Source organism: Exophiala bonariae (genome assembly GCF_035927105.1).
Source record: "Exophiala bonariae strain CCFEE 5792 chromosome Unknown scaffold_37, whole genome shotgun sequence".
Classification (NCBI taxonomy): domain Eukaryota; kingdom Fungi; phylum Ascomycota; class Eurotiomycetes; order Chaetothyriales; family Herpotrichiellaceae; genus Exophiala; species Exophiala bonariae.
In genome coordinates, this window is record NW_027042512.1 from 107,620 (window position 1) to 131,699 (window position 24,080).

At 51.4% G+C, this 24,080-nt stretch overlaps 11 protein-coding genes across 11 annotated transcripts; 6 read left to right on the top strand and 5 right to left on the bottom strand.

Moving 5' to 3' along the window:
• Positions 1–391: 391 nt before the first annotated feature.
• Positions 392–2,002, top strand: LTR84_009247 (uncharacterized protein; the record flags this gene model as incomplete). Its single annotated transcript, XM_064852787.1, has 2 exons — positions 392–1,223; positions 1,290–2,002. The coding sequence occupies 2 exons, from the start codon at positions 392–394 to the stop codon at positions 2,000–2,002; spliced, it is 1,545 nt and encodes a 514-aa protein (XP_064701012.1).
• Positions 2,003–4,211: 2,209 nt separating this feature from the next.
• LTR84_009248 (uncharacterized protein) lies at positions 4,212–4,998 on the bottom strand (the record flags this gene model as incomplete). Its single annotated transcript, XM_064852788.1, has 2 exons — positions 4,212–4,821; positions 4,874–4,998. 2 exons carry the CDS (start codon positions 4,996–4,998, stop codon positions 4,212–4,214), a joined length of 735 nt encoding a protein of 244 aa, XP_064701013.1.
• Positions 4,999–5,555: 557 nt separating this feature from the next.
• On the top strand, positions 5,556–7,085 carry LTR84_009249 (uncharacterized protein; the record flags this gene model as incomplete). The annotated part of the gene is made up of 1 exon (XM_064852789.1): positions 5,556–7,085. One exon carries the CDS (start codon positions 5,556–5,558, stop codon positions 7,083–7,085), a length of 1,530 nt encoding a protein of 509 aa, XP_064701014.1.
• Positions 7,086–7,826: 741 nt separating this feature from the next.
• Positions 7,827–9,139, top strand: LTR84_009250 (uncharacterized protein; the record flags this gene model as incomplete). The annotated part of the gene is made up of 2 exons (XM_064852790.1): positions 7,827–7,835; positions 7,970–9,139. The coding sequence occupies 2 exons, from the start codon at positions 7,827–7,829 to the stop codon at positions 9,137–9,139; spliced, it is 1,179 nt and encodes a 392-aa protein (XP_064701015.1).
• Positions 9,140–9,644: 505 nt separating this feature from the next.
• On the bottom strand, positions 9,645–10,393 carry LTR84_009251 (uncharacterized protein; the record flags this gene model as incomplete). Its single annotated transcript, XM_064852791.1, has 2 exons — positions 9,645–9,998; positions 10,163–10,393. 2 exons carry the CDS (start codon positions 10,391–10,393, stop codon positions 9,645–9,647), a joined length of 585 nt encoding a protein of 194 aa, XP_064701016.1.
• A 1,658-nt stretch (positions 10,394–12,051) lies between these two features.
• Positions 12,052–13,035, top strand: LTR84_009252 (uncharacterized protein; the record flags this gene model as incomplete). The annotated part of the gene is made up of 5 exons (XM_064852792.1): positions 12,052–12,064; positions 12,121–12,159; positions 12,266–12,699; positions 12,780–12,866; positions 12,943–13,035. 5 exons carry the CDS (start codon positions 12,052–12,054, stop codon positions 13,033–13,035), a joined length of 666 nt encoding a protein of 221 aa, XP_064701017.1.
• A 358-nt stretch (positions 13,036–13,393) lies between these two features.
• Positions 13,394–14,905, bottom strand: LTR84_009253 (uncharacterized protein; the record flags this gene model as incomplete). The annotated part of the gene is made up of 1 exon (XM_064852793.1): positions 13,394–14,905. One exon carries the CDS (start codon positions 14,903–14,905, stop codon positions 13,394–13,396), a length of 1,512 nt encoding a protein of 503 aa, XP_064701018.1.
• An 811-nt stretch (positions 14,906–15,716) lies between these two features.
• Positions 15,717–16,879, top strand: LTR84_009254 (uncharacterized protein; the record flags this gene model as incomplete). Its single annotated transcript, XM_064852794.1, has 3 exons — positions 15,717–15,776; positions 15,859–16,054; positions 16,134–16,879. 3 exons carry the CDS (start codon positions 15,717–15,719, stop codon positions 16,877–16,879), a joined length of 1,002 nt encoding a protein of 333 aa, XP_064701019.1.
• A 998-nt stretch (positions 16,880–17,877) lies between these two features.
• Positions 17,878–19,650, bottom strand: LTR84_009255 (uncharacterized protein; the record flags this gene model as incomplete). Its single annotated transcript, XM_064852795.1, has 1 exon — positions 17,878–19,650. One exon carries the CDS (start codon positions 19,648–19,650, stop codon positions 17,878–17,880), a length of 1,773 nt encoding a protein of 590 aa, XP_064701020.1.
• Positions 19,651–20,402: 752 nt separating this feature from the next.
• Positions 20,403–21,998, top strand: LTR84_009256 (uncharacterized protein; the record flags this gene model as incomplete). Its single annotated transcript, XM_064852796.1, has 1 exon — positions 20,403–21,998. The coding sequence occupies one exon, from the start codon at positions 20,403–20,405 to the stop codon at positions 21,996–21,998; it is 1,596 nt and encodes a 531-aa protein (XP_064701021.1).
• Positions 21,999–23,014: 1,016 nt separating this feature from the next.
• ERV14 (COPII-coated vesicle protein) lies at positions 23,015–23,468 on the bottom strand (the record flags this gene model as incomplete). The annotated part of the gene is made up of 3 exons (XM_064852797.1): positions 23,015–23,087; positions 23,158–23,313; positions 23,368–23,468. 3 exons carry the CDS (start codon positions 23,466–23,468, stop codon positions 23,015–23,017), a joined length of 330 nt encoding a protein of 109 aa, XP_064701022.1.
• Between the last annotated feature and the right edge of the window lie 612 nt (positions 23,469–24,080).

The window sequence follows — 24,080 nt, forward strand, 5'->3', positions numbered from 1 at the left end:
CGCTTACCTGTTGAACGAATTCCAAGTCAACGGGATATCCCTCAGGCCTTACTGGATCGTTCGTTCTGCATCGACGACGGATTGTTGAAGTTTGTTGACCAGAAACCCTGACAGAAATAGAGATAATTAATCAACAAATTATCTTATTCATCGGCTCCGCGGTTGCTGGAAGTGGACGTTCCCCCTCTTGATCGTCGGACCATACACACTATATACATCCCTTGCAGCTCCGTTTCTCGTGGCAGGCGAACTTTCGACATCGATACTAGGATCCTCAGCTACAGAACCGTATCAGTCATTACTCTTAGTCGAGCACTAGAGAAGAGCAGAAGGGTCGAAGCAAGACAAGAGAAGACAAGATACGCACAGAACACAATCTCCATCTCCAACCATGGCACAAGAGCAATCCAAAACCTACACGCGGGAGGAAGTGGCCAAGAATAACAGCGATGACAGCCTATGGTGCATCATCGACCACCAGGTATACGACCTGACCGACTTCGTCGACGCACACCCAGGCGGCAATGTCGTGCTGGAGCAGATCGGTGGCACGGATGCGACCGAGGCGTTCTACAACCTGCACCGACACGAGGTGCTGCAGAAGTACCGATCACTAAAGATCGGGACCGTGGCGGGTGAGAAGCCCGAGGTGATTGACCCGCAGCCCGGCGACCTGAGTCAAGTGCCCTATGCGGAGCCCCTCTGGCTGACGCCCGCGTACTCGTCGCCGTACTACAACGACAGCCACCGCAAGCTGCAGAAGGCGCTGCGCGAGTTCGTCGATCGCGATGTCTACCCCGAGGCCCAGGAGAAGGAGGCCGACGGCACCTATATCTCGCAGGAGCTGACGGATAAGATGGCCCAGAACAACACCCTGGCCATGCGCTTGGGGCCAGGAAAGCATTTGCATGGCCGCGAGTTGTTGGGTGGTGTCAAGGGCGAAGATTTCGATTATTTCCATGATATGATCACCGCGCAAGAGTTGTCGAGGGCCGTCGCGAGAGGGTTTCAGGACGGGAATATGTCCGGCATGATGATTTCCTTGACCGCCGTTAGGCAATGGTTGAATGACGCCGAGTTAAGGGATAAGGTCACGGAGGAGTGTCTTTCGGGAAAGAAGTTCATGTGTCTGGCTATCACAGAGGCTTTTGCTGGTTCTGATGTCGCGGGTATCAGGACCACGGCGACAAAGACTCCTGATGGGAAGCATTATATCATCAATGGTAAGTTCTCTTTCCAACCCGCGAGAATGAGTCGGGGAACTATACTGACGTTGTGAATCAACCCAGGAACCAAGAAATGGATCACCAATGGCATGTTCGCCGACTATTTCGTGACAGGTTGCAAGACCGAGAAAGGTTTCTCGGTGATTCTCGTCCCTCGAGACGACAACATCGAAACCAAACGCATCAAGACAGCCTACTCGACCGCGGCAGCCACCACGTTCATCCAGTACAACAACGTCAAGGTACCGGTGAACCACCTGCTAGGCAAAGAACACAACGGGTTCATCGTCATCATGAGCAACTTCAACCACGAACGGTGGGCAATGGCGTGCGCGGTGATCCGGTGGATGCGCACCGTCGTGGAAGAATGCCTAAAATGGACGAACCAACGCATCGTGTTCGGGAAACCACTGATCTCACAGCCCGTAATCCGTCAAAAGCTGGCCAAGATGATCTCCCTCACCGAGGCGTGTCAGTCGTGGCTCGAGACCATCACCTATCAGATGAACAACATGGACTACCCGACTCAATCCAAATTACTCGGCGGGCCGATCGGCCTGCTCAAGTCCTACGCGACGAGATGCGCGCACGACGTGGCTGATGACGCAGTCAACATCTTCGGCGGCCGAGGCATTACTCAGTCTGGAATGGGCAGAGTCGTCGAGCAGTTCCACCGCACGTACAAATTCGATGCCATCCTGGGTGGCACCGAGGAAATCCTGGCGGATCTGGGAGTTCGGCAGGCCATGAAGTTTATGCCCAAGGCGATGCTTTGATTTTGAGCAGAGTGGAAGGATCACGAGGTCTCTGGCTGTTGCGACATTAATGGTTCAGGTCGTCAAACTTACAGGGGATGGGCTTAACTGTTTACATGTTTTTCGAGACCTGGAACGCCACAGAAAGCAATTAGATCTTCCGCATTCGGCACCATTTGACGAGCGACGCGACACAAGTGCGGGCTCACCACCTTGTTATCATCGGGAATGACCTTGGGTTATTGGCGGCGAAGACTTGTCAACCGGCTCGTAGTAGACAAAACTTCATGCTTCCTACTTTGTGCCAGAGCTATAGACGGGGCCACTATATGGAGAAAGAGCTTCCCAATTGCGGGACTTGGATGAGATGGCCGTCTTCAAAGGTGGTTGTATGACCTAAACTCGGTAGGTGTACTACGCATGTCCAAGACTCGTGCTTATCGTAGTCGAGAGTACATAGCAAGAGTCCAATCAAGATAGATTCTCCAATGTCTAGTTACGATCTCTTGACAAATACTCAAGTTAACAAAAGCGAGTAGCCTTTGAGGAAAGTGGCCTTACGGTGAGGAGAACCGTCGCATGATCGATTCGTCCGCAAATATAAGGAAGAATTGGCTGATTTCATGCGAAGCGCATAATCAAATCTTGCTTTTCTCGAATGTTAAAGACGAATGATACTTCAAGTGCTGTCATTCGGTCATCCAAACACCCGTCGGCACCACCGACTGGTCGAATAGGTAATCGAACAAGGATGTTGCTTTTCAGCCTCTCGAACCACTGGGAGAATCAGCTGATTCTCGAGGCTTGCTTCCCATTTCATCACTGTCCAAAAAACAAAATAACCATGTTTGACATGCTTACGCCCGAGAAATGCATGAAGGCTGGAGGTTGCTCATTTGGTTTGTGGAAGGAGGCGTGGCAGTCATGGCGGCTTGTCATTCCAAGGCCTTTCCACCACAGACATCTTGCCCTTCTTCGGTTCTATCGCGCGATAATAGCCCTTTCTGTATTGGGCCCGAGGTTGACTTTCCATGTTGAAGAGCTCCTAGCCTGAGCTATATGTTTGTGAATGAGCGCCAACAGTGATACTGGTTCGTGGAACCATCACAGCTGGAAAGATCTGAGATCTCGCACCGTCCCATTCAAGTCTTGACTGGTGGTCGCCATTGATGCTTTCCAAAAGACTTATCCAATACGATGCACAAAATCAGTGCAAGGCGGCCAATTGAACACCCAAAGCAGAATCCTCCCCCAGCCGGGATGAATCTCAAATTTGATGGTGGTGCTGAGCCTGAGATTAATTTTTTGTTACTGCCACCTGAAGTTCGCCGTCGCATTTTCGCACTTCTTCTACAAATGGCTGTTGAAGAACCATTTCCTCCTCAAGCGCAAGATGGGACTCTGAGTGTTATCAGATCATGGCTGTGCGAACAAACAGATGTGTTATCCACAGGATCAACAGTAGGAGCTGAATGGAAAGGGTATGGCTCAGAGAGAAATCTTTATGTTGATATACCGCTTGTCTGCCGTCAGATCTATCAAGAGACTCGCAGCTTGGCTTTCCAAGTTAATTCTGTGAGGCTTAGAGCACCATATGGCTCCAATGTCTCGGCAACGATGCAACTCTTGGAGAAATTGACTCTCATCCAGCTAAGTGGAATTCGAAGCTTGGAGCTTGATTTGATAGCCAACCCAACTGAGAGTTGGAGACTGGGTGAGATATTGCGAACAGTGGCTCATGCCAGCGACAAGTTGATCTGGGGTAGTCGTTTCGATTCTCCTCATGACAAGCAGTTTGGCTTGCGAATCTTGAAATTGCGGATTAGGACGGATGATGTTTCGATGTCCGAAGCGGTATCTATATCTGGATTGCGGCATCTTTTGGCAATCAGACCAGCATTGGCAAAGTCACAGGGAGATCATGAAGGTCCTTCGCACAAGTCATGGATGATAGATGGCCTGGTTTGCCTGAGAGCTCTTGAGACGATTGATATTGAATTGAAGATGAGCTCAGTAGTGGCAACCAGAATGTTACCATGGCATAGGAGCGTGTTCAAAGAAAGGATCCGAGGATTAGTCCCAGAAACGTGCATGGTCCAAGTCAAATGGGTCGAGCAACAGAAATCAGAGCCCCGCCTCGAAGTATATGAATGGACGGATCTCTTCTGGATCAACAGTTGTCTGCCGGGCCCACCCTGGGTGAAAGCGTAAATACTGAAGGTGATTGGGCTTACCGGCCAGTTGTCATGAATTTATGCATGCTTTCCATAGACATTTGAGGGGCCCGTGGCAGAAGAGGTGGGTTTTGGGCGGGAGATGTTGATTTGGGGTCAGGGTTGAGAGGTTCAATATCCATTTTGTCTACTGGTCCTGTCTCATCATCGGTGACTTCGTCGTACTCGTCTTCGTCGTCGTCGTCAACGTCGTCATCTTCGGGGGGTTCGACGAGCTCTCTGAGAAGACCGGTCTTGACATTCTCGATGCCATTCTGGATCTCTTGTAACGTGTAATCCGCACCCCATTTCTGCTTCCTTGCTTCAGCATTGGCGGCGCCTGGAGCCCACTGCCATAAAGCATCCCTATCAGCAGTAGAGAGACCACGGTGAGCAGACTTTTGTTGCTGTGTGGCTACAGTTTCGCCTTCCTCAATCCATTCCTCCACACTGGGCTCGAGTTTTGTGCGCAAGAGGGTCTCGAGAATGAAAGCACGTTCCTTGCCTGGGAACTGTGGTAGAGGGTTGACAACAGCAGAAGAAAAGGTTTCGCGGTGTTTGGACAGACTGTCAGTAATGGTCTGTAAGTTGTTGGATATGAGGTTGGCATGAGTTTGTAGAGCAGGCCTAGGGAGTAAGTTAGCAGAAAGATGAAAGGCCCATGTCGACCAGTGCATACCATGAGGGGAGTTGGGGATTCTGAGAGATGTCTGATCGAAGTGCGACCAGGGAAGTATGAAGGGAGAGGAGAAGCTGGCGTGTCTGGTCAAGAGAGCGAACCTGGTCGGAGTCGAGAGTAGTCATGGTTGATGAGGAGAGAAGAAGATGAGGATGGTGGTGTTGGAGAGTACGAGTAAGTCGCGATTTCCTGGCACTGCAGGTGAGGGTTGTTCCTTCTCCAAATATTTATCCTGAGGGTTGGTTGCACCTTCCCGAACTCCGCAGTCACCGAATCATGCTGCATCTGCCCAGTCGTGATTCGTGAATCGCACCTGCCCTCCAAGCTCTAAATCTAAAACACCACTCACTCTATTGCTGCAACGCATCACCAGATTTGTTACTGACGACAACTCTACTCTATCTCAATCCCTCCTTCGTACTACGAGCCCACAGAGCCAGGGTAACTCGTTGCCCGAATGCGCACCCAATACAACTCGCCTTCGTAGGCACTCCCTTCAATGGCTGCTCCCGTAGCCGTCCGCTTCTCAAGCTCTGGCTTCTGCACATCTTGTCTGGTACCTACGTTGAGGATTAGGAGCACTCCACTGATCAAGAGGGCAAGGTACTTTCACCATGTTGTCCCTCCGCGTCACCTTCCGCCCCGGGCTTCAAAGGCGTCTTTCCACTCTGATTCCGGGACCATGAAAGATTACTTCTCCGCAAACACATCCATCGATCAAAATTGGCTCAATAATGGCATGTTGGCCACTGTCCGTACTTTCACTAAGCAGTCCCAATCCGACTCTGACTCGGGTTCCAATGTTGCACATCGTCTTCGGGTTCACAACCAACAGGAAACCGAGTCGACTATGTCACAGTCCACCTCCTTGGCTGGAGAGTCCAGGTCCGAGCCGTCGCAGTCCTCCCTCGAAAATCCCCAAGATTTGCCTCATCGGAGACGACAGCGCAGGAGGATGTTAGCCGATGGACAAACGCCCTCGCAGGCAGAAACACAAGAACCAGACACAGCAACAGCAACCACCCCAGAGGAGTCTCTACCACTCGATGCCTCATCTCAACTCACAACTGCTGCCACCTCTTTACCCACCTCAGCTACACTTCGAAGGAGAGCTGCCACTTATTTATCCCTCACCAAGCCTCGCTTGTCCTTCTTGATCCTCCTCACCACCACTTCCGCTTATTCCTTGTACCCTATACCAGACATTCTCTCAACCACGGCTTCCTCCGTCGAAACTTCTTTCTCTACTTCCACCTTGACCCTTCTCTTCCTTACCACCGGCACCTTTCTATCATGCGCCTGTGCCAATACCTTTAATATGCTCTTCGAACCCAAATACGATGCCTTGATGACTCGGACACGAAATAGACCCCTGGTACGGAAACTCATCACTCCGCGAGCCGCCGTCGCTTTCGCCATTCTCTGTGGATCTTCCGGCTTGCTTCTGCTAGGCTTGGGGACCAACCCTACCGTGGCTGGTCTCTCGGCCCTTAACATTTTCCTCTATGCCGGCGTCTACACTCCAATGAAGCGTTTGTCACCCGCGAATACCTGGGTTGGAGCCTTAGTTGGTGGAATTCCTCCTTTGATGGGCTGGTGTGCTGCAGCTGGCCAAGCCGCCACCTCGGAACATCACTCATGGCAGGATTTGCTCCTATCTGAAGACGCTTTGGGTGGCTGGGGACTGGCCGCCTTGCTGTTTGCCTGGCAATTTCCCCATTTCATGTCTTTATCTCACCTTATTCGCGACGACTATCGTAATGCGGGCCATAAAATGTTGGCATGGACAAATCCGGCACGCAATGCTCGTGTTGCTCTCCGTTACTCCATAGCCATGTTCCCAATCTGTGGCTTTTTGTACTGGTCGGGTTATGTCAACCCAGGGTTCTTGGCTATCAGTACAGCCTGCAATGTTTGGATGACCCGTGAAGCCATTCGATTCTGGAGGAAGCAAGGTGCCGGTGGTAGTGCAAGAGGTCTCTTCTGGGCAAGTGTCTGGCAGCTTCCTCTTGTGCTGGTTGGTGCCTTGGTCTGCAAAAAGGGCATCTGGGATGGCTTCTTCAGTTCCAATGAGCCTATCAGCATATATGAGGAGGATCAAGCCGACCAAGACGGTGATGGCCTAGGTATGGAATCAGTCAACTCGCAGAACAACCGGAAATCTCCACGCGACCTCAACATGGCAATGATAGGCTTCAAAAGACCTACTTGAGCGACATCGCTCAGGAATGGGTATCACTCTTCAAAATTGTCGACCCAAAGAAGATCTGCGGCTACACGACAGGCTACTTGCGTGAGAAGACCCACGTTCTTGACAGCCTGGCGTGGCATTTCAGGCTGAAATATCAGGTAGCATTTCAATCGCCTCGAAAATCCAGCTACGGAAGTGTTCCCGGTCGGCAATTGAACTTGTTTATTGGGAACACAATTATAACCAACAGACAAGCAGCTCGCGGGAAACTGCTTAGAGAATTGCTTGGTTTTCCGCCAATTGATCAGCAAGGTACAAAGCCAACAAAGGTTGTAGCGTCATACATCTGAGAGATCGTCGGCGGACTACCACCTCCCACAGTCAAATGCGGGGAATGATTGCATTTCATTGAAGCTTTGCGATGGTGAGAAATCCACCGCCCTACGTGATCTACATGACAGATGTGACGATGCGCAAATGTAAATTATATACGGTGTTGAGCATGCATATAAACTCACTTCACTTGTGCTTGAATGATATCTGCCTCGCCTGTGTTCACAATCAAATCAAACCTGAGTAGAGATTCTATTTCCTCAAGTTCAATCCAATTGAATCTTTGTGATATCACTGGACAAAAAGAAAGTCCCAGAGATGGCGATGATTTCATCATCGATGGTAGGGCTGCTGAGTCTCTTTGGGTCGTTGCGGTTCGCCTGTGCAGCTCCAGGACTTAGCTATAATGTCCTGGCACAAACACCCCAGATGGGTTGGGTAAGTAGGAGAGCATTGATTACCACTTTGAATTGAGCCAAAGAAAGTTGAAGAGCCTGCGAAGCCATTCCCATACATCGCTGAGGCAGAAACATTCTGAAGGACTGTATCTAATCAAGAGCTCTGTCATACAGGACACATATAATGCTTACGGCCTCGATTACAACGAAACCATCATTGCAACGAACGCCGAGAATTTGGTAAACCTAGGCTTTCGAGACTTGGGCTACAACGTGGTCATCTTCGACGATGCTATGACGGAACGCAATCGAAGTGAAAATGGCTCTCTCATCGAAAATGCCGCCAAGTTCCCCTCAGGTCTAGCCACTATTGTCGACACGCTCCATCGTGACGGCCTCTATTTCGGCGTCTACAGCTCAGCTGGACGATTTACGTGCGGAGGGTATCCGGGAAGCCTGGGATACGAAACAATCGATGCAGAATGGTGGAGCAGTCTAGGGGCTGACTATCTGAAGTACGACAACTGCTACAATGAGGGTCTATCCGGCACGCCGAAGCTGAGTCAAGACCGCTACGCCGCCATGTCGAATGCTTTGAATTCGACCAGCCGCCAGATCACCTACAGTCTCTGCAACTGGGGGGACGACAAGCCATGGGAGTGGGCATCGACAATCTCAAATTCGGCGCGAATGAGCGGCGACATCGCCGACACCTTCGACATGCCTACGTCCAGCTGCCCCTGCGGCCCGGATGAATACTACTGCCAGCTACCGGGATACGGATGCAGCGTGGTCAACATCCTGGGAAAGGCAAGCCACATCACAAGCAAGAACCAACCAGGGTACTGGAACGACCTAGACATGCTGGAGGTGGGCAACGGCGGGATGGACTACGAGGAGAACAAGCTGCACTTCAGCATGTGGGCGGCGATCAAGAGCCCGTTGATCATGGGCAACAAGCTCGACAAGCTCAGCCCCGAAGACTACGCCATCCTGCTCAACCCGGCCGTCCTGGCCATCAGCCAGGACCCCAGCGGGAGTGCCATCCAGCGGAGACTCGTCAGGCAGGTTGACGACACGGATGAATATGGCTTTGGCGAAGTTCAGGTCTGGTCTGGCTCTCTGAATAACAGCGACCAGGTCGTCGCGTTTCTCAACGTCGCCAACGCGTCGCGCACGATGACGTTCTCGCTCGTCGACGTCTTTGGTGGAATCAGAACCACCGAAAATGCTCAGAAGAGCTGGGATCTGTTTGATGTCTGGGGAAATGAAACTGTCATGGCCAATGACGTGGCCAGCCAGGTGTTGAATGGCACGCTTGCTGTCGGAAACGCCACAGGCTAGTATAATGCAAGTGCAACGAGTTGGGCTCAGGGGTTGAATCAGAGTGAGGCGCTCTTGCTGGGCACACCTGTCGGCTCGGTTGAGGCTGGAGGCAGTTTATCCGCAGAGGTTCCAAGGCATGGCATTCAGATGTGGAGGTTGAGGGAACAGGGGGCGGGTTCGCGGAAGAGAGATGAGTTGTGATGAGGTGGGAAAATGGACCGACTGAGCGTCGAATCGCATGAAATGTTCAATGTTTGAAAAGCAATCCTTGTAAATCTGTAAATATCTACCATTTGGTGATATAAGCCTCTTACAGTCGAGGTCTATTGGGTCAATGCCATGGGATGTTGTTCTCGTCCATGCGTAATCATAAATCATTGGGCAGTTGCACTCATACACCACGAGTGTGCAATACAGCCACGTTCGACCAGACGATCAATGCCGTCTGCAACCTCCCTCCTCAGTCTGACTCACACGGCCGACGTCATTTCCATCCTATTCACCCTCGTCCTCAACCTCAACCTCAACCGATCTTCGCCCCACTAAAATCCATCTCCGGATGCTCTTTCATGAACTTCTTGAGCAAATCCTGCTTCTGCTGCTCATCACTGCTGGGCTTCCCCTGCCTCTTCATCTCCTGGTCGTACATCATCTTCTCGACCATGCCGCGGGTCTCGCCGTCGAGTTCCGACAGCTTGGAGTTCTCGGGCTGGATCTTGGTCACGTCGATCTTGGGCGCCGACGTCACGATGTGCGCCCACCAGTTCGTGCCGCGCGATTTCGCCAGGTTGATGTTGATGGATTTGGTCCCGTCGGCGTCGTTCGTCGAGATTATCCACGTCGAGTCGTCGGTGAGGATTGGGAATGGGAAATCGCCCTGTTGGTGGTGGAGAGGGGGAAGATGTTAGATGTTGGATTAATTAATGGGTGGGGGAGAAAGCCCAGGGAGGGAGGGTATGCGGTCTCCTTCCTCGTTGGATTTACATGCATGTTTCGATAACAGTATCGTCGTTTCTATAGACAGCACTCAAAGAAACTTACATCAATGATGGGTTCTTGTCCCTTGATAGCGACCTTGAGATGCGTCTTCTTGAGTTCGACAATCAGATCGCGTGCTTTCAAGTTGCCGGGTATGGGGATGATGACGTCGGCCTCCTCTAGTGTCTGCGTCCATTTGTATGGTAGCTTTGATTGTTCTTCCTCTTCCCGTGCTTTCTGCTCCGCGTCCTTGCGGCGCTGCTCGGATGGTGTGGGCGAGGGAGAGCGGGACATTTCTGCGGATGTGGAGTGAGGTTGTGGGAGTGGGAGTGGGCTGGCGGGAAGGAAGCGATTGAGGATACCCTGAGTATCGAGAAGTTACTGTTGGAATGTGAGTGATAGAATGTTAAGTGCTCCTCGATCAGGGAACTGTACTTGTGGTGCGGTGTGTGCTTCTGTTTAATGCAACAGTTTGGGAAGACAACTTTGATGGGCTGGAATCTGTAAAGACGTCAGTGCAAGGCTGAGCGCCAAGCATTTACACAAGGCTGAAGTTCACATTGCATTGGATGAGGCAATGAAGGACATCGCGAACTTCCTATCTTACCTCTCGGATACCCGCCATAACTAAACATCTAACCTAAGTCACTTCACCTTTTGACACATATATATTGCAAAGTCTATTCCCTCAACAACCCCCGAGACCGTGGCAGGAGCAGCCTACTTAAATCATGTCTTGGTTACAGGGCCTAACAACTAGTAACAAGACGGAAGTGTGCAATTAATGCTTCATCCAACTTCGGGGATTGTGATCTAAAAAAATCTGGGTTCAACTCTCGAGAAAAGAGAGATAGCATCTCCTTAATACGTGGATCCCACAATTCCGGACCTTGAGGTCTGGTAGTGTTTTTTTCTTCATTTTTTGATCTCCTTTGTATCGTGGGATTCATTTTTGGTCACTAAACTTGGCACTATACTATGACTTGAGCCAGAAGTCATTCTGTACTGGCACTTCATCGCTCAGAATGTTTCGATGGTGGTCAGAAACCTGGCACGCAAGAGGCAGGCTACAGTTGACATCTTGCTATGGCGAGATACCTCCTACGAAGCCGCTTCATCACAACCATAGCACTTCTTCTGATCGAAACTTCGAAATTATGAAACCAGAGACTCGCGATTTGACATGCAATCATTGACTCATGTTGATAAATCAGAAGACAGAACCACCATCAACTCATAGTGCTCTTTTTTAAGTCATATCCCCGGGGTTGGCAGTGACATCGATCCGTGGCATTTGAACAGTAGGTCTGAGGTACTGCAAGAATTTGTCCTGGTTATTCCCCAGCACACCGAGTTCGACTCACCGACTCAGCAGCAATATCAAAAACCAAGCATCCATCTGCGCGTGGTTATGAATGCTAACCCCACAGACTCCTTCGAGGTTGGAGGTGTTAGTCAGCGGATCCCGCGTTACCTAACGCCCCTTAACTCCTCATCTTTCAGCCTCTCGGATGCTTGATGATGCTTGACCACTCGCCCTCACCACTGAGAGTTGAGATTGAAGGCCCTTGCTCGTGTATGAGGGCGCCTTCTGACTAAGTCATCGGTAACCCTACTAAGATACCTCAAGCACAACCATTTCTTCGTGTCTATCAATGGAGACTGATTGGAATGCGAGACGACGACAGTCACCACTTTGGGACATGGGTTGAGAGTATGTCCATTGTCCACGAAATACTCGTGGGCTTACACGAATAAAGTGGATCCGTTATCCCAAAGGTGATGGGCACCGAACTCTCCCAGGGCAACTATTGTCATATTCCTTTGTATACATATATATACAACAGCCCTTTCGGACCTCCCTCCTGCCGTCAAACTCATCGACTGTATACATCACCTGGCAAGTTTGAAACAAACCGCTACATATAGCCTCTCTCCAAACACCGACGAAAATGAGTGTCCAGCGTAAGTTCGACAGGAAATTGGACACCAGCACTAAATCAATACTGACACCCTCCTAGCAAAGTACCGATTCGAGAGACTCGACAAGGACAAAGCAGGTTCGTCTCCCTAGGAGGTCCTCCACTTTCTGCCTACAACCACATCACCCCAAGCTCAAAAGAGAAACCCCCTAACCAAAAATCCGAACAACAGTCCTCCTAATAGTCGACCACCAACTCGGCCTGCTCCAACTGGTGAAAGACTACACAACGGCCGAATTCCGCAACAACGTGCTCGCGCACGCCGAGCTCGGCAAACTCTTCGACCTACCGGTGATCATGACCACGTCGGCGGAAACAGGACCCAACGGCCCGCTCCCCAAGGAAATCACGCAGATGTACCCGGACGCACCGCTGATCAAGCGCAACGGCGAGGTCAACGCGTGGGACAACCCGGATTTCCGCGCCGCCGTGGAGGCGACGGGCCGCACACAGATCATCCTCGGTGGCATCGTCACCGAGGTCTGTACCATGTTCCTGGCCCTGAGTCTGCGTGAGGCCGGCTATACCGTCTGGGCGAACACCGAGGCCAGTGGCACCGCCACGCCCAAGTTGGCGGAGGATGCGAACCGTAGGATGGAGGGTGCGGGCGTACATTTGGTGAGTTTGGTTCTCGATGCTTTCCATTGGCTACGCCGCTGGTTTGGGACCTGTTGGCTGATTGAGTATGGTCGACTTAGACCGGCATGTTCGGCATCGCGATGTTCCTGATGAAGGACTGGCGGAACACGCCCGGCACGGCTGAGGTGCTACCCTACTTGGATAAGGTACGTCAAAACGATCCTATTCGATTCATAGCCCCAACTACGAACAAACAGAAAACTCATACTAACTTCTTCCCAGTACTTCCCCGCTTACGGCGTGGTTGCCAGAGCACACGGCGCGGCGAAACAATCTGGGGATATTGTTCCTGGTGAACAGCAGTTATTGGGCTGAGAGGGAGGAGACTTGGCTCCACTGTAACGAGGATTATGTACGTATGGGAGCAGGCTGATTGAACAGAAGATATAAAAGATGTAGATGCTGCTCAACTCTAGCTGGTGATATCTGGTGTGTAGTTAAATGTAGGTTATCAACATCTGGTTTCCATGGTCCACGTGGGTAGAATTTCCTGGTGAACACACGTCGAAGTGCCATAGCGCACCAAAGCAGCAGGGAAAGATTGGCTATTCAATTCTTGACCGTGGATTATTACTCAACAGGAATATGATTTAATAGTGGCTCTTTTCCCCAGCCTGTTGTCATTTATTATTATGCTATGGGTACAAAAATATAATCATCGTGATCACCATCATCACCGCCTAGACTCATATCCATTAGGTATCTTCGGCACGTCAGGCGCCTGGCCATACGTGTCGGGAAATCCCGCCTCATGCAACATCTCGGTGAAGCCAGTGGTGGGGCGACTCTTATCCCCAGCACTGGCTGATCGATTGCGATTCGTGATGGTGGTATATTCACCACCGCCAGTCCCGTCATAGCGTGCGGGTGTGAGGACCTCGTGGTCGTGGAGGGACGACACGGTCGAATATGCGCCGCTCATCGTCCTCTCGTTCGCGTGGTGGTGGCTGGCGCGAAAGCTGCTGTGCTTGTTGTTAGCGGCTGACTTGGTGTGTGGAGGTGTCTCGAATGGACTACCCATTATATTATTTTGGTTGGGGCCTTTGCTGCTGCTGCCGCCATGGTCCATGTATCGCTGGGCATTCATTCCGCGGAGAGGCGCGATGTTCGGTGGGTAGGCTGGCATTGCGGGTTGGATGTTGGGGCCGCTGGGCGGTGTGTAGATTTTGATGCTCTCCGTGTCGGGACTCCGGGGAACTCGGCGGTCTGGAGTCACAGGAACAGGGATGCCTCGTGTGGTGGGAGGGATATTATTGACCACGGGAGGCGTGGGCATCTTCCAGTTTTCTCGGGTGCCCGTTGTGGGACTCTGTCCGCTGGCCATAGAGAACATTGACCTGGCGTGTCCAGTGGTTCTTCGCAAGAAGTCGGTCCTTAGTCCTCCAGGTTGCAGAGGGATGGGATCGGAGATCTGGGGCTTATAGAATGATGAACCCGCAGAGTCTCTCTGGGGGGGTTTTCGATGACGTCCGGAGCATATGACCCATGCAAGCATCATGAAGGCACCAATGAACATTCCAGGAAATAGTCCGGCAAGGAAGACGGTGACTGGGAATTTGTTGCACGAATTTTCCAGTTGAGCTGAGTTAGAGCTTGCTCCAGATATGGCAGTGGAGGTGGAAGTAGAACTTGAAGTTGGGCTCTTCGACGTGGAGGTTTTCAAAGAAGAGCTCGAACCTGAGTTTTGTGTGGATGATGCGCTTGAAGTAGTGGAAGAAGCAGGAGAAGTATCTGAAGTTCCAGACTTACTGGAGCCGGTATTCAAACTGCAGACTGGCTTCCCATCTTGTTGGTTTTTGGGTGCATCGATGCAAGCATATCCAAAAGGACAGCAGCTACTACCGCATGACGGTAAGTTGTCCCCTGACTTTGTTGTAAATATACTGGCATTTGGATTGCGTGTTGCGTTCTGTCCTTGGATATCGCAGGGAATTGGTGCAATATTACTGCAGGTGTTCCCGTCAGGACAGCAGAGAGCAGAGGAGCCGCTATCAAGTGATATACAATTGGAGCCTTCTGGACATGTGAAATTGTCGGGTAACCGAGAGTCGACGGCTTTACATGATACATCGTCTCGTCGCAAGAGAAGTGATCTTGAGTCTGGACTGGAGGGGTCGATGTATTGGAAGGCGTTTGCGGAAGATATGTAGGTGAGGAGCAGAAGAACCAGCCGTTTTCTTTGCATCTTGGCAGGTAAACCGGGGAACTGTAAGGCAAAAGGGTATAATATTATGTAGAGTGATATGAATGGAGAGTCGCACAGAGAGGAAGATATGGAAAGCCAAGTTATAATGTTTCGTTTGTCAAGACAATGACCATGTCTCCAGGACGAGTCACTCAGATCGTAATTTCCAAATTAAGAGCTTGTAGAAGACAAACAAAGGAAGAGAATTAGAGGATTGACAAAGGAAACGAAGAGTGAGTCTTCTACCTTCTAAGATCTCACAAAGAAAGAGTGCCGTTGTTGAGAATGCATAGTTGTCAGATTGGTGCCTGGAAATAGCCTGAAAGACACTGGACCAGGCACTGTTGGGCAGGAATAGTATTCACGTCGTAGAGGAAGAGAGAAAGATGCGCGAGAAAAGGTGGGAGGATAGCCAGTGAAATGTGGAACGACTGCATCTGTTCTGACCTTGTGATCTGAAGCAGGCGCGGAAGTGCATGAAAGGAGTGGCAATCGATGGAACGAGTGGTTGAGAAGGGTTGAAACTGATGAAGGAACGAAAGATACGAGATGAATGGACATGAAGCGATGGTTTTGATGAACTTGATGGACTTTGATGGAGGTGGCTCATCTCGTTTCAGACACGAGGCTCAGCAGCCTGATATTTATCTTTGATTGGTCAGCCTTCTCCCATACCAGGCTAGTCCTAAAGCGGACCGTGTCGCAGTCGAATTATTTCCCAGTCCTCGAGTTACAGGCCCATCGCCATCACTCAGACCAGACCACCACAACTCTACTACTCCCCGTCAATCCCTTGCCTAAACCTCCTCAGATGAACATCCGACCTCCGACGAGGCCGCAGTCTTTCCTGCGAGCCATCGTTAGACAATCTGTACGCACGCACCCGGACTTGACCCCAGCAGCCCAAATTCTTCCAATCATGAATCCCAAACTGACTGATCTCCTTCTTCAAGCAGTTCCAATGTCGCCGCGAACATACCGCCCCGAAAGACTGGAAGCTCCTCAAGAGTCCGTCATGGCAGAATCAATCGAAAAAAGAAGTCTTTGACAAATATGGTGTACCTGGGTTCCTGGAACAGAAGGTTTTCCATGAGACCTATCAGAAATACATCGAGCATCTTGCCAGTCGGTTAAATGAGTTTGTAGCAGGTATGAGCCACCAACTACCTACTGTAATTCCGGAGCTTCATCAAGAAGAATCTCAGCTGACATAATATCTCATCCCCAGGCACCGCCGACGAAGGCGCCTCCGCCGACGACCTACACAAACGGTACGCCCATGTCGCCTCCAAGGCGGCGCTGTACAATCATGCCGCCATGGCAATCCACACACAGTTTTTCTTCGAAGGATTAGCGCACGCACCAGCGTCCGCCATCCCTCGCGTCCCCGGGATCAACACGAAAAAAGCCATCGAAACACACTTCGACTCGCTAGATCAACTGCGCAGCGAGTTTCTCGAGACGGCCGACTCGCTCTTCGGCAACGGCTTCGTCTGGCTGATGCTGCTGCGCGACGGCGGCGGCCTCGGCATCCTTGCCACCTACAACGCCGGCTCCCCTTGGCCCGGCGCTGCCCCTCGCCGCGACCACCGCGACATGGCCAACATCGATGCCCGCCAGCTGGCTGACGAGCTTCAGGACCCACGCCGCAGCACCGCCGGCTCCTACAGCAATGGTGTGTCGCAGGGGACGGCCGGTTCGTTCGGAGATTTCAGCGCCAACCGCGTACGATTCTTCGAGGGCCATTTGGATGCCGAGCCGCTGCTGTGCGTCAATCTGTGGCAGCACCAGTGGATCCCAGACTTTGGGCTATTTGGGCGCAAGGACTACCTGACCGCGTGGTGGGACACGATCGATTGGGGCGTGGTGGAGAACCGGCTGTCGCTTGCTGGTCCGGTCAATGACTCGAGACTGCGGCCGTCGCAGTATGAGCCCTTGATGAACAGATTCCAACAGGATCGCCCCGTGGTATAAAAGACAGGCGTAAACAGGAACCGCTTCGCCACGAAGGACGGACTCCGAATGATGTCCTTAAGTCAAGATCTTCGCACCCCTCTCCGGCCATGAGCCCCCCTCTCTGACCAGCCCTCAGCCCTTCTTAGTGGCAGGGAGACTCTAAGGAGGAGCTTCCATTCTGTACACTACACTTCAGACGTTGGAGCATCTAGAACTATCATGAATAGAGCGGGCGATGATATAAGAGGGGACTTGGACGACTCGCCAGCGAGACCAACAAAGATGTAACATAGTACATACTCATTAATGGATCAATTGATGAACCCACGGTTAAGAGAAATTACAGCTCACTATCCATTAGCTGATTCATACGAACGGACATAATCGATCTCCGAGAAAGGGAGTGACTGTGTGAGTCTTGACGTTTCCAGCCATGTAATTCTCTGAAAGGTACCTAGGTAATCACTATAAGAGCTCACTCAACCCACCTTTGGACTCTTGGTAGAGCTTCCTACCTACTAATGATACATGGGCAACAGGGTTGCAGTCTTGCACCGTACGGCACGAATGCCGGTCAAGAGCTGCCGTGGCCACGAGACGTTCATCCTACCCTGTACCCAGGGCAATGGCAGCTTCTGCGAACATCGGCAATACCAGAGAGAAATAGTCGACTGACTACACCTAAGTGGTGCCGAGGCCTGGCTCACTCAAACCTGCAAGGGCTGAAGCGTGGCCATCATGGTGCCTGAACCGTCAGACTGTCTATTGCTCTTGCCATGGCGCGACTCCATCAAATCTCTGCATCTCTGCAGAAGTGTCTGGGGCAAAGGGGGTTTCTGATCGAGAGGCAGAAAGAGTAAACTGCCTACCCCAGTGAATGTTGCAGCAGAGATGTCCATTTGTTGCTGGGAGATGCCCAACGCAATTGAGCACTCAGTAGGAGCCTGGCGAGAATGGCGAGAAAGTAAATAACCAGCGCAATAATACGCAATAATTGAGGAAGTGGCCCTTTCTCATCAATCCCAGTATCTGATAATGCCGTCAAGCCCACCAGTGGCTACTTTACTCGTCTCCTGGCTATGCCAAGCGACACAAGTGACAGCGCCAGACCCTTCTCCTCCAGCCTGCACTTTGTGCCACATCTTGCCAGTCTTCCAATCCCAAAAGCAGACGAAACCACCAGTATCACCCGAGGCAATGATACCTCCATCAGGGCTTATGGCTACGTCAATAGCATAACCCGAAGTGTTCATGCCACGAAATCCCTTTTTGCGGTTCTGTCGGAATTTGTCACCCGCTGCATAGACGACGATCTGATTATCAGCGCTTTGGAATGCCACATATTTCCCGCTGGGGTGTGGCGCTGACCGGACCAGCGCATACATGGATGGGTCCGCAATAAATTTGATAGGCACTGGGATACCAAATTCCCATGCTCGGAGAGACTTGTCGTCTGACGTAGAAATGAACCTTCTCCCTTCATCAACAAAAGTAAGTGTATTGATCGCGCCCAGATGATGATCGTATTCCTGCGTCAGCTCTCCACTCCGAGTATCAAATTGTACAATCTTCTTGTCCGACATTCCTGCAATGAACTCATTGCCGTCGGGATGAAATCGGAGTGTATGGGGCGTTTTGCCCGTGGTGAATCGTGATATGCACTTTCCGGTCTCCGTATCCCAGAGTTTCATCTGCCGATCATAGGATGCAGATAGGAATGTGCGACCAGTAGGGTGGAAATCCGTGTCAGTGACAGATTTACTGTGGCCAGAGAATGTCCTCAACAATGTCCTGTCATGATGGGCATCCCACAGAGCGATCTTGCCATCAGCGGCAGAGGACAAGAGTAAATGTGATGAATTTGGAATGAAGCGAAGAGAAGTAATGGGTTTCGTGTGGTACTTGTAGACGTGTATGAGTTTCTTGGGCACAAAGTTTTGCTGTGAACCAGGTTCTTTGTGAAGATCGATGTCGAGATCTCTCGGGACATGCATGTAGGTTCGTCCTTGGTAGTCGAATTCAGCAGCACCATGAAATTCGGTGGTCTCTGTAATGCTCGAGTCTTCTCCATATCCAGTGGCTTCTTTTGGTGGCGCAGGTAATATCGTAGGCACGATACCTTCTTCCACCCATTCTTCGTCCGAAGCGAGCTCTTGGTCTGCAGCAGCCTCTGCTTGCTCATAAGAAACATCATCGCTTGTATATTTTGCCCAAGGTCCAAGATACGCACCTTCTCCATCAACGATGCTACTGTCACCCTTCTTTTGCCGTTTCGCTCGAATGGCCGCGCTGTCTTGTTTGGAGTGGCCGAGTTGAACAACATCGCGACCGCCGTATTTTGCGATCGCGGCCTGATTCCCTACCAATGCGCCATTGACACTGGGATCATTCGTGTAGCCTAGACTCTGAAAGGTCCTATGTTGTGTCCTGAAAGTTGCCTCCGACATGTTGGTTTCCTCTGCATTGCCAGTGAGGACATTTTTGCGCTTGAGAACATTCCCAGATGTTGATTTGAATGGGTTTACTGGGCCCTCGGTGGGTCGAGCGAGGTTGTCATAAGTAACATTATATGTCAGGGCGGTACTGGAAGGATTTGCAAGTGCGATTTGGAGTTGCGACGAGTCCTGCATGATGTTAGACTGACCAAAGTCATGCGCCAAATGTAGAGACCAAACCTCTATTGTCACATCTGGAGCAGCCTGCACAGGTTTGGCTTGTGCTGGTGGAGATTTCGCGGAAACACCATCATCGTCGCTAGAGTCATATCCTGACCCTAGGAGGCCCGACATGTCGGCGTAGTGATAGTAAGGCGAAAGATGGCGGGTGTTTCTGAGGGATACCAAATAAAACCATTACTTGAGAGGCATGCAAATCCAGGCTATGATGCTGCATGCATATTCAGAAATTTGGTGAAAACGGGTGACACGTGATTCTGATTACGTAATGTGCACTGTTTGCACCCCTCCACTGCGTCCTTCAGTCCTTCTATCATGAGGACATTTATCTTCCTTCACCTTCGACATCAAAATCTGCTCTCACAGGTCCACAATCTTCGCCTCAAGCCCGGGCAAGCTCCAGGTCTCATACTTTGGACATCAATACGTAAAGAAGCTTGGTCGATACAATGCTACGATTGGGCGAAACTGAGTTTGCTCTCAGCCACACACTGATGCTATTGCATCCCGAGATGTAGCATCCTTTTGGGACATCTCTTTTCGGAAACTTAAACCTCAGCTCGTGAACCATCGAGTCTTGGAAGTTCCAGATTCCCTCTCTGGTGGCAGGCACACTGAGCTTTCCAACACCATGATGGGCCGAATACGAGAAAGCTATGACCACTCGTCAAGACGTACGAAGTTTATCACCACCGAGGTAAGTCATGTCTCCAATGTAAAGTGCTCTGGACATCGGACGACTCGAACTCTGTCATGTTCTTGCGCGAGCAGCAAGAGTATATGACTCCGCAATCATGGGTACAAGTTTGTCTTCCGCTCCCTACTTTCTTCTCCGAAGTCAGAACTGCAGTTGGATCCCTTGAAAGATGACGGGGAGTATGATCGCATTAAGCCACTTGCTTTTCCTCCTCGTGTGCTTCATCATATTCACAGCTCAATCAGTGCAAGCCATCAACGAGACAGACGTGCAAAATGCTGTCGACCGACTAGATGATTTCATCCAAGCACTCCTGAACCAAACAGGCGTACCAAGCATAGCCGCAGCCGTGGTCTACAATGACTCTGTTGTCTATTCCAATGCCTTTGGTGTCCGCACTCTAGGTGGCAATGAGTCGGCCACCCCCGAGACGGTCTATCAAATAGCCTCGCTCTCCAAACCCATATCATCAACGCTCGTTGCCGCCCTTGTGAGTGACGGACACCTGGACTGGACATCACATGCCAACGAACTCGATCAACTGATTGAATTGTCCGACCCATGGATCACTCGAGAAGTAACAATTGAGGACTTCTTCAGTCACCGCAGTGGCCTGTTCGGCGGTGCGGGTGACGATCTGGAACCCTTTGGTGACAACCGCACAGAGATCCTGTCTAGGCTGAAATATCTCGCTCCCACCGGTGCATTCCGAGTAGCGTATCAGTACAGCAACTATGGCATCACCGCGGGAGCCGTGGCCGCAGCGTCGGCTGCTGGAGGGTCTTGGGACGACCTGGCCAAGTCGAGACTGTACGACCGCTGCAACATGAGCTCAACCAGCTACTCCAACGCCGACTTCATGAGAGAAGCCAACCGAGCATCACTCCACGTCCGAGCAGGTAACGCGACGAACGCCTCCGCGCCATTCATTGAGGCACCGCTGCGAAACCCCGACGCACAGGCGCCGGCAGGCGGCGTGTCCTCCAACGTCGTCGACCTCGCCCAATGGCTCCGCCTGCAACTCGGCAACGGAACGCTCGACGGCGAGGAAATCATCCAAGCCGACCCTCTCCTGTACACGCACCGACCGCACATCGTGCGCGGCATCGACCCGGCCTCGGGCACACTGGGCTACTACGGCCTGGGGTGGAACGTGGACTACGACCCACACTCGGGACGCATCTTCCTCGGGCACGCCGGGGCGTTCAGCAAGGGGACGCGGAGCTACGCACGGCTGTCGATGGCGGACGGGCTGGGCATCGTCGTGCTGTCCAACTGCTTCCCAACGGGCGTGCCCGACGGGATCGCATACACGTTCTTCGACTGGGTGTTCAACGGCAACGCGACGACGACGCAAGACTGGATCGCGACGTGGAACGCGCTGCTCGACATGCTGGCCGCCCAGGGCTCCGCGATCGACCCGGGCTTCGACGTGTCGCCCGCCAACGGCACGCCGCCCCCGTCCGGCCCCGCCGTCTACGCCGGCGTCTACACCAACGACTACGTCGGCAGCGTCAACATCTCCGTGAGCGACCCCGGCTCGCCTTCTCCAAACCGCAATCTCACCCTGGCCTTCGCCTCGTCCTCGTGGCCCCTGACCTACTGGGACAACAACGTCTTCGTGTTCCACGACCAGACCGACCGTCCCCAGGCTCCGTCGGCCGTGTCGTTCGTGCTCGGTCCCGGTGGCTCCGCGACACAGGTTATCATCGATACTTTGAATGCTGACGGTGGTGGCGTTTTGGACAGAGTGGTGGTGGAATAGGGGGTTTAGGGTGGCTGTTTTGGGACTGTGTATGTATCCATGTATGTATGTAGCTTTGAAGAGCTAGGCAATGTAGTCCTCTTGCAATGCTCGTGTTCGAGGTAATGATCGTGATTCTGTTGGATAAATCGCGGGACCTTATACTGTCCTCTCCTGCTCAATTAGTATGGAAGTCAAGAAACAGAGGTTTATGAGAGAACCCCATTTGTGTAAATGGCGGAGGTGTCAAATTATCCATAGTCATTAAGATTTATTGTGACACAGTGAGGACTTGCACAGGATATTTCCGAGGCAGACCTTTGTGGATGGGACTCTAACTGCGAAATACCGCTTATATCTTTCTCTTTCAAAACGCGATATTCAAACTTCAATACATCAATCATTTCTGTCGGTTTCGTGACAATCAACATTTGCCAAAAGTTCGGACCTCTCTTTGCCGATGAACCCCTCCTCGTTGAGTCAGGTCCGAGGACAGTCCAATAAGACGATATCAGACATCCATTGTCATGTGATAGTGACGATTGCTGCTTCTCTTCATCCACGATGACCATGAAGAGAACAGTGTGATGGGTCGCATGACCAACATCTCTTCGCTTTTGACCAATCTCTCCCAATACTACCATTTCATCCTCATCTTTGATACTTGCACCCTTTGACGAGCGTCAGTGTCGAAGTCAAGGTTATCGTTCGTGTCCCAACAATGAAACCGCCTCTGTAGCACTTCACAGCGTACTCCCACTTCCTTCCGACCTAGTCAAAGGATGAGTTGTCTTCTGCGGAGAGTGAACTTTGGGCGCATCAAGAGTTGGTGCTCACACTTAAGCATAGCTTCCGTGCTCCATTGCATGTGAAACTCGATCACGCAGTCAGTTTGATTCGTCTCGGATGAGTGCGACAATCATGCTATATAGGTAAAAGAAGAACATGATGAGGTGGAAGCCAAGCTTGATAAATGATTCCTGTCACATGTCAAGTCAACATGAGAGCTCTGAGGGTTATGGGTGTTTTGAAGAGTTTCACACCTTTTTGTGCACGTTCAATTTTCGGAAGATCTCAGTGGCATCAAGCAGATGTTGGTTATCAAAGATCCTGGAGTGCGAATGCTTGTCAGTGCCTGCGTCGATGGTTTCTAGCACTAAGGAGGAATGTGTGGACTCACTTTTTCCCGTTGAAGGCTAGGAGAGGCAGATTCAACAGAATAGCCAACCAATACCCATTGATGAGGAAGAGAAACGTCAAGAATGCGTGAACAGCGGCTTCGGGAACAATATAGGTGTTGAGGCGGTTGCAGAGGTCGATAGGGTTGATGTAGTCGCTATTGATGGAAGGTTAGTACCCGGATGATGCAATATGACACCGGACAACCCACCATTCCAAATCGCTGTACATGATGGTGAAGAAGACCTGTAGGAAGAGGTTGACGGCATTTATAAGGACAGCGAGCAGGTATAACCACGCTTCGCCCGACATCTTGACGGTAGGGTTTGACCGAACACAGAGATTGTTTGAGAATTCGTGGGGGGTTTGGCGATTGCAGGCAGAACTTGGAGTGGTGGTGGTGTTGAAAAAGGGCTAGTTGAATGTGCGGAGGGATATATCCAGGTGAGGGACGTTCGGCAGGTTCTAGGTTGCAAGGTTGGAGGGAACCACGAGCTTAACGGTCAAGAATCGAGAACGTTGAAAAGGTGTCAATGTTGCCAGCCAGAGTAAATAGGTAGGTAGATAAGAAGAGCAAGCTGTCCTTTGGTCAAGGTGGCCAATTGCAGGTAGAGGGGGGTTATACTGGATCGAGGTTCAAGGGTATTCCGGACGGTGATGTAGATGGCAGTGGTGGTGGTGGTGGTATCTTTACGAAGAGAGGAGTAGCAAGGTGCGGTCCAAGGATGAACGAACTGGGATCGTGGGGGAGTGAAATTGTTGGCAGGCGCAACTGGCATTGATGGTGGGTGGTTGGTGGGCGGCGGTAGTCGCCTTTTGGCCACTGCTTTGGTGGGCCAACGTCACATGCTACGGAATTACGAGCGCCTTCCACCGAGGAAGAGTTGCTGACTAACATAGTTGCGGACTGCTCTAGACGAGGCT